The sequence below is a fragment of the Astatotilapia calliptera genome, chromosome 16 (genome assembly GCF_900246225.1).
Source record: "Astatotilapia calliptera chromosome 16, fAstCal1.2, whole genome shotgun sequence".
Lineage (NCBI taxonomy): Eukaryota > Metazoa > Chordata > Actinopteri > Cichliformes > Cichlidae > Astatotilapia > Astatotilapia calliptera.
This window is the reverse complement of record NC_039317.1, coordinates 16,031,870-16,040,926: the sequence shown is the minus strand read 5'-3', so window position 1 is coordinate 16,040,926 and position 9,057 is coordinate 16,031,870. Positions and strand designations below refer to the sequence as shown.

General features: G+C 38.1%; 1 protein-coding gene across 1 annotated transcript in view; it reads right to left on the bottom strand.

Annotated features, from left to right (window-relative positions):
• Positions 1 to 2,751: 2,751 nt before the first annotated feature.
• nalf1b (NALCN channel auxiliary factor 1b) overlaps positions 2,752 to 9,057 on the bottom strand; it is a 104,952-nt gene continuing 98,646 nt past the window's right edge. The window contains exon 3 of the mRNA XM_026143826.1: positions 2,752 to 8,209. Within this exon, the coding sequence (XP_025999611.1) occupies positions 7,908 to 8,209 (302 nt within the window). The 3' untranslated portion in view covers positions 2,752 to 7,907. The remainder of the gene's footprint in view (positions 8,210 to 9,057) is intronic.

Genomic DNA, 9,057 nt, shown 5'->3' with positions numbered 1-9,057 from the left:
TTATGAGACTCAAAAGAAAAAGCTTAATACATTTCTTAGACCACTTGTCATAAAATGAAAACAGAAATATTTTACAAATCTGTCAAAAGTTCTTTAAAACAAAACATTTGATTGTTGTTTATTAGTAAAATAGCACACTTTATGTCCCAGTATATGTTTTGCTATATTTTTGTAATTTTTATGCTTTTATGTGAAACTGTAAATGTGAAAATTCATGGGTAACAAAAATAGTTATATTTTAGCCTTTAAAATATAACTTTAATGAAAGATCTTATGCATTTTGGTGAATTAACCATTACAGAAACATAAAAGCAATTTTGAAAATTACTGATGCTATTCACTGAGGGCAGCTGTAGCATTAACTTACAATGGGTGATCTAATTAATCTGTTAAGCAGTGTACATATCCTTTGCTGCACACATCAGCAGAGTGCTGCCAAGGTAGCTGCTGTCAGCACTGTTACTTTCCTGCAAAGTTCTGTTATTGCAGCCTGTGTCGTCAGCTTAAAGGTTGTAGAAACTGCCTGTTCAGAAATAATTTTAGATGTTAACCAGGGGCGGAGCGTGGGGGTGGCTTACTGGGCTTAAGCCCCGGTTGTTTTGTCAGAAGCCCGGGGTCTTTTGGAGTGTAATTTTTTCATAGTTAGATGCCTGGCTGACAACTGTATAAAACAAAAAGTACACACAATATTCGAAGCACATAGTGCATACTATGGGAATTTACGACTGTGCGTGAATCCCCCCTGATATTGGTATGATCCGAGCTCAGGCACTAAGCAACTGAGCGAGGGGGCGGGGCAGCTGCTGCCTGTGAGTGCGCTGTTGGAGAAACGGAGCCAGCCGTACTAAGGAGAGCTAAAGTTTGACCAGGTACCAAAGCAAATCATTCGTAGCGTACAAATAATGTAAATATGACGGTGCATCACGAAAGATTGATATCAAACTGATCACTTGACCAATATTACGTTACTTGCTCTTCAAGTGAATCAACAAATGGCGAAATGAAAAGCCAAACAAATGCTATTTTTTTTAGAGAGTCTTAGCTTATGTGTGTTTATTTCATATTTTCAGTTCGTACCCTCCCCGACTAAATCGGTTTCAGTTATGTAGCCTACTGAAATATAAGAATGGACATTAGAGGCTTCTTTCAAAGAAAAAACTCAGGTAAATGTTATTTTATATATTATGCTTTGTATGTTGTTCAGTATATTTCTATGCAAAACAAGAGGAATTTCAGTACACAGCAGGATATTCACATTTGTAACCAGATATTTACATACACTTTAGGGAGAAAACATAAAACATTTTTACTGTACAACATCAATTTAGAGTAAACTTTTGTTTTAGATAAATATTGAAATATCTTTTGAATTAGTTAAATGTCAGAATAAAGAGAGAGGGATCTGTCTATTTTTATCACTTTCATCAAATTTAGGAGTACATGTACACTAAGTTTATTGTTAATTAATAAGAAAACTCCAGACGATTCCATTCTGAGCTGAAGAAGCTTCTGATAGGTTAGTAGAGTCCATGTGAGTAAATTGGTAGCACAGCTGTGGATGCATATAAGGCAAAACACAGAGCCTGTTTCTGTGACATGGGAACATCAAGAGATGTCAACCAAAAGACCAGGAAAAGAACTATGGAGCTCCATAAGTGTGGCTCAGTTTGAATACAATTTGGTGCCATTTGCAATTAAGAAATACAGATAGTTTCTCTCTTTACTCTTAAAGTTAACAAATATGTTTTTTATATTTATTAATCTAAAAAAAAAATTTAGTCTGATTTGATGTTACAATTAAAAAAGTGTTTGTGTTTTGATCTGAAGAGTATGTAAATATCTGGTTTCAACTGTATATTTGATGATTGTCAGCACAAAGAGGGAGAGAGAGGGAGAGAGAGGAGCAGAGAGGGAGATGGAGAATGAGGACAGAACAGAGGTGGAACAAGAGCAGGTGAGACACACATGTTAGTCAAATGGTTGTTTACCAAAAGTATCATGGTATCATAGGTACTTATGTATCTCGTACCTAGTGTTTCTTTTTAGGTTTGCTATTTTTCAAATACTACATTTATTAAGTTTTGCAGGCTTGTTTGCACAACAAGGCTAAATAATTATATAAACTTTTCTCAATCTAAATATTGTACTTTGGTAGAATTAAAAAAAACAAGTGTAGTGCAGGTCTATGATGATTTTTAGTGCTACTATCATCTAGTTCTGATTCTGTCTTGGTTAAATCCCAAGTAGTCCTGATATTGAACTGTTGTAGTCCTGTTTTAATTCAGGATCAGTTCTGGGTCTGGTTGAATTGGGGTTTAGTCCTCGTGTCTTGATACAGCCCCGACTTTGTTCTGCCTTGCTGCTTAATTAAAAAACTAGTTTAAGGTGTCCTGCACATGTGATATATATTTTTCCCTATATGAAGTCATTCTTTTTTGAACAAAACTCAAAACAGAGCCAATTAATCTTTCAGTCATTTCTACCCCCCCCCAAAGAAAAAATAAAAAAAATCCCACATTCATACTACCCTTTAGGGCTAAGCCCCGGGTGTTTCAAATGTCTGCCTCCGCCTCTGATGTTAACTCGTGTTTTTTGCTTCTCCTACTGTCCTTGCTTTTTCAAACATGTCTTTATGTCTTTATTAAAACCCTGAATATCATTTTTGTATGGTTAGTGCGTTGTGTTCACCACTACTTTTGTACGTTGATTGGAAGCAAGTCACATCATGCAAAAGCACCACAGAGGAACAGATTATATGTCTGTATTTATTTTCATCAGAACACAATTTTAATCATTGTAGCAGTAGTTTTCATACTTTTCGAAAAGATCATGACTTGTGAGACTGTTTTATAAATCATTTCATCAAAGTTGTTTGTAGAAAAATTAAAGAAGTTACTTGAACTAAAGCATCTATAATATTACAATATACTGGTAGTATAATAGTAATAATAATAATCATAATCGCAATGATATTTCTATATGCCTTTGAACCTTTTTCATCTCTATAATCATAAATCATTCACTTATGCACACACAAAGCCACAACCTTTCACAATAAGGTTGCAAAGCTGAGGACAAGTCTATTGGTTAAACCTCACCACACTCTCTTTTAACATCAATGATCTGAGACGCTTAAATAAAAAAAAGGATCAGAAGTAGAAGAAGGAGAAGAAGAAGAAGAAAGTAACAGCATGACATCAACTCAAAGTACACAAGGAGAGACATACATTGTTCAGCATACTAGGGAACATATTTACAACCAAAAAAAGGAATGGGCTTCTGCATAGATCCACAGGATAGAGAACAGAACTATTGTGAAAACAGAGAGAGGCTGAGAAAGAGTGAAAGAGGGCAATATTTGTGTACATATTATTTCGTGGTGGGTGCACAGGGTGGTAATGGCAAGAGGCATAAATACTCTATATGTGCAGGGGTAAAACACAAAATTCGATTTTGTACGTTAGTGTGTAATGGAACGTGACAGACCATAACCAATGATCGCTACAGACCATTGTCTGGGATCTAGTCTGAATCTATAAGACCCTACACAATTTCTTCTCATTATAATGCAGTAAAAAATTTGACGAACCAATACATACAAAAAAATTAAATTATCACAGAGTAACTGTTGCGTGCAAGCCTGCATTACCAACAAAAGTCAAATCAGAGATTTACATCAGTCAAATCTAATTCTTTTTTTGTTTGTTTTTGGAAGTAATCTTGCACACAGAAATGTCCATACCTGGTGCAAACATGTGTGAAGGCGTGTGATAGATGACACATATGCACAGCATTCGCACCCATGCAACCACAGTCAGGATGCTCTGCTGCGTGTAAAGCAACCATGTTCTCTGCGTGACTTCTGAAAGCAGGTTTATTGAATAGGCGTGTCCGCCGGTTGGCTTTTGGTGGCTGCTGGATCGCAGCATGACTGCTGGCCATTAACGGCAGGATGAAATCACAATCTGCTGAACATATTACACTTCAAGGTGGACTCATCTTTTACATGTGCTTGTGACAAGGCTTGCATGACACTTGCGGGGCAATCTATGTATTGCTAGCATTTCTTGCAGACCCTGTATTCCTTCTTATGTCCATTATGTGTCATTATGAAAAGCACTATGTCATGCTGTATTTTAAATTTTATTTATTTATGCTTGGGCACCATTAACCGCTGTCTGCACATCCTGTACTGCATTTCATGTTATGGAAATTTGGGGGAAATATTTCCTTAAGACGAGAACGGAAAAATGCAAATAATACAGAGTCTGTTTTGGGGCAATGACACAGTTATTACACAATCTAATGTGCAATCACTGTACTGATTTCACACTAAAATGCATGCTTCAGGACTGCAGCTAATATCATATAGGTAATGTTGCAAGACCCTGTGTGGTGAAAGACAGCTGTGGTTTGCCACACCTGTCCCACTGCCACGAGGTCATTTAAACACAAATGAGCTCTCCAAAGAGACTCAGAGACATTAACCTACATCTATGTATAAGAACAAAAGAAGAGCACACAGCAGCACACATGGAGCTCTGCCTTCCTGGTTTCCGTGTATCTGTCAGACCTTTTGTGGTAGGTCTTTAGCAGAAGTGTCAGTGGAAACGAATAAATCTATTGCCATCTAGTGGTGGCCAATGGTATAGCAGCATTGTTCTGAAACCGGAAGCAGTCATTTATGATGGGCATGGGTGTGCCGTGCCGCATGACCATGAAACAGTTATGTATGCATTTCAAGCAAGCAGCAATGGTAATGAGACTGAGGCAGGGTCTAAACAGTAAGTGCCAAAATAAGCCAATATACTTATTATATAGAAATTGTGTGAATAATGATGAATTTTAAATCCTCATATAAGGTTAATAATAAAAGTGTTGACATCAGATATCAGACTGGACATCTCATATAAGCAATAAACATATTCGAGAGTGGGGGGAAAAAATTCATTCAGCAAAAGCTGTTTATCTGCTCATCTTTACCATGTACCTGATCTCACAGCCTTGTTCATCAAAGAGACAAAAAATAAAACCAGAAACAAAAGAAGAAGTCAGCCCTTAAGGTCAAACCATTCCTCTCTTTTCACACACAGGTCAACATTTATAAATCAAAGTGTTAGCGGACCTAGATGATCACAGATAATGTGATTGGTGCAAACACAAACAATGGCATGCTCCTCTCTCTGTGTTTGTTTCTGTTTCTGCTTTCCAGTAGCAGCCGGCGGAATACCTTTGTACTGAAACCGCATGAGTTCAAAATAATAACAATAACAGTAATAATAAATGAGCCAGGTTTTTACCTTTTGTCTACTAACAATTTGGATGCAACCTTTTTGAATGTGCTTGATGTCTGTTTTGATGGCGTTTGATCTGTATATCTTAATAAGCCCTTTACTTAATGAGACAGGAGTTTGACATGTCAGGAGAAAAAGTACAAGACAGTGGGCATGCCACAGGAGCCGATTTGGGATAAGATGTGGTGCATTCAGGGAGTGGGGCTGAAGACAATCAACAAAAGAGGCTTTCATAACCTTGCAGCGCCTCCACATGCAGTTCATGTAATACACATTTGGATTCAACAGATATGTCAGAACTGCGCTGTGGTTATCAGATGGGGAATGTCAGTCTGTGTGTCGTATGGGACCAGCTCAGCACAAGGGGCCGGGGAGCAGGAATACAGTGTAAGAAACCGGAGTAGCTGCAGGTAGTGAGCTACCGTGCCTAATGAGATGTTGACATTTTATCCTTTTTATAATTGCATGGGAGTTATAGTTTACAAATTACGAAAGGTCATTAAAGGTAACATCCAGTCACTGTGTTTCCTTTGAATAAAAAGCCTGAGGTTAGGTTTTGGTTCAGGGGAAAACAGCAAATTGAGTTTTTGTTTTCAAGTAGTATTCATAGCTAGAGTGATTTATTAGTCATATTTCTGTTACATTTTTATTATGAACCCACGTCAAGGTGAAGAAGCCGATCCAAGGCTTAAGGGGAAAGGAGCGGCCTTCAGACTAAATGCTGTTTGTATGCTGCAGACACTATTTGACTGGATGGTACCTTAAAAAAGAGCAAGTCTTTTTATGTCTGGTTTAACAGTGCTAAATATACTGATCTAATGTTTTTTTTTATCCCAGCATCAGTCAGCTTTGCTCAGCCATGTTGCTGACAAGAGGAGTATGTTTAGAATAAGAAATAATATCCTTGATTAAGACAAGCATAGGCTTAATTTCATTTGGTGAGATAAAATTGCCCGATCTCTGAATCTTACACTTTTGTGTACACTAACAAAGGTGATCATTTTTCCAGGTATAATAATTCATCAGGTTTACATCCACTATAAAAAGCTGACAAAAATGAACTTTTCGCCACCCTGCTTTACTTGAATCACTGTTGTCATTTTCACACATTAACTCCAGACAGTGCAGGTTAAGAACTATTTAATGAGAACATCTGCATTCTGCATGCAGCCCCGTAACCGGATGTCCAGAGAAGTTCATTGCTGCAGTGGAAGTGTGAAAACAGCTCACGTTTACTTAATATTTTTCCTGCATTAAAAACATGATGATTTTAAATCCAGTGATCCAAAATCCTGGAAGTAACCCCTAAAAAACTTTTAACCTTTTAAAATTCTAATCATTTGTAAATTTTGTCATTGACATGGCTCAGCCCTGTCACAATAGGAACCTAAAGCTTTCATCTGGCTCACCACAAATTGGATTTCATTTTTGTAGTTTTGACAGTCGGTTCTATTCGTCAAGATGACACTTAGTAGTAATGATGCTACAACATTCGCTGAGGTAACAAAGACAATGGAGAGCAGATAAGCACATTTTCTAATCCATTTCTTTGGCACCTGAAGTCTTCATGACAGTTACCTAAATGCAAAGAACTGTGCATATGCATATGGCCTAAATTTTACATTTTATATTTGATCAAACCTATTAGACTGAATAGTCAAAAATAAGGAATTATGGTCAAAGCTAGTAAAAAGACCCATGTTGTATTAAAAAGAGCTCATCTGAGATTTAAAGCATTGGAAAAACAGAACGGGCTGTCCTGTCCTGGTTTCTAATGCCAGGTTTTGCTATTTTGGATTTAAAAGCAACATTAATGGGTCAATGTTATCTCACAAAACAAATTAAGGGGAAACTGTAAACCTGCGTTAAACACTGTATTTATTATGGACATCAGAACCACATTCAAAAAAGTCAGTGGTGTTTAATGAGATTGTGGCCATCAAAACACCATGGCAGAGCTAAGTGACATCTGAGGGGGCCTCCATAAAAATCATCTGCTGTACCAGCCTGTTAGGTAGACTTTTGTGTCCGCAACACACACTCCTTCTCTTACACACACATGCTCACACGCACACAAGTAAATCTAGAAAACGCACACACAGACAAACTTGCAAGATATTCCTCTTTTTCTTTACACGTTGTCTGTCTTATTTCAAGGCAGACACATTTCCTTCCTCTATGAGAGACTCAGAAACAAAGACAAAGGATGAACATTAAAAAGTGAATATGATTGTGTTATTCCATAGTTAGCCAGTGCAACACAAACCAATAATTGGAACACAGTGTAAAAAAGCGTAGTGAGAGAAACTCAGCCACGAGGAAGCTGACCTTCCCTCTCAACAAAGGCTGTGGCATTGTCCCCTTTCCCTACAGAAGGGACTGTTTGAACCCCGCGGTATGTCTGTTTGTTTAGTTATTCATTTGTCTTGATTGATTCCTGTGTCTTTTAATATCAAAGCGTCCCACATTTTCCATTTGCCAGAAAGCGTTGCAGGATGTCCACAGGCGTACAGCTCCAGCCGCTTGCACAGCTGTGACTGTATTTTTCCACATCGGTTGCCATGGTGAGGGAATCCCCCACCCCAACAACCTCACCTTCTCCTGGCAGCTCTATCACTCCTCGTTGGCAGGGCTCTCCTCCAGAGGCGTGATGGTGGGGAGGCCCAGTCCTGTTGCATTGTGGGATGCTGTGAGGCTGGCAACAGTGTGTAGGAGGACAAGGACCAGCAGGCAGAGTTTGAGCCGGCTGTTACACAGTCTGCAGGCTGCTGAGGAGCTGAGGGAGGTACGGTGCTGGCATGGTGGGTGAGTTCTTTTCAGGGTCCCCCGGGAACGGTTGTCTGCTTTCAAGTACCACCGTACGTCACAGCACTCTGCATCTGGGTCCACACCTGATGGATAGTCTTCCAGCAGCCCTGGAGGTTGTTTTTGGGGTTGGAGGGATGTAAAGAAAAAAAGAGTGAGAAATGCACTTTTCTGTGTAGCATTTTTAATAAATTCATACTTGTTTTTGCTTCTTTCTTTTTTTTAAAGCAAAAGAAAGAAAAAAATGTTTGCTGCTTCCTGTCTGCAACCTACCTGCAAGAAGAGGAACAATATAGTTACTGCCTGTCTCTGACAAAGCCCCCATTTTTGGATTACAGTTGACACACATATGCATATACAATGCAAAGACACAGCAGATAAAACTGAAAGAGCTCCAGAAGCTATAACCCTCTCCTATAATCAGTCATAATGTACAGAGCACATATTTAATTTGCTGCCTCTGGTAAGAAAAAAAGTCCATAAACTCTTCTGGATCCATAAATACTCATTAGTGCAAAAATGTAGTTATTAAACCAGCATCCAAAAATATTTACTGAATGTGTGTTAGTAACTTCTAATTTATTAAGCCACAGCAAAAATAAATAGATGAATAAATAAATAAATACAGTTACCAACTGTTTGAGGAGCATACTATTTAAAAAAATTTCTCCAAATAAATTGTTTTAGAAGGGGACGAGAAAAAATGGAGCGAGAGAAAACTTTACATGTTACTTTACTGTTTAATGTTACTGACAGTGTTGGGGAGTAACGGAATACATGTACCGCCGTTACGTATTTAAAATACAAAATATGAGTAACTGTATTCCGTTACAGTTACCGTTTAAAAAGGTGGTATTCAGAATACAGTTACTTTGTTGGATTACACTGCGGTACTTTCCTGTTTAATATTGTCGCGGGTCAGGACTGTTTGGGTTTTGTTTGACAGCTACGTGCTGTT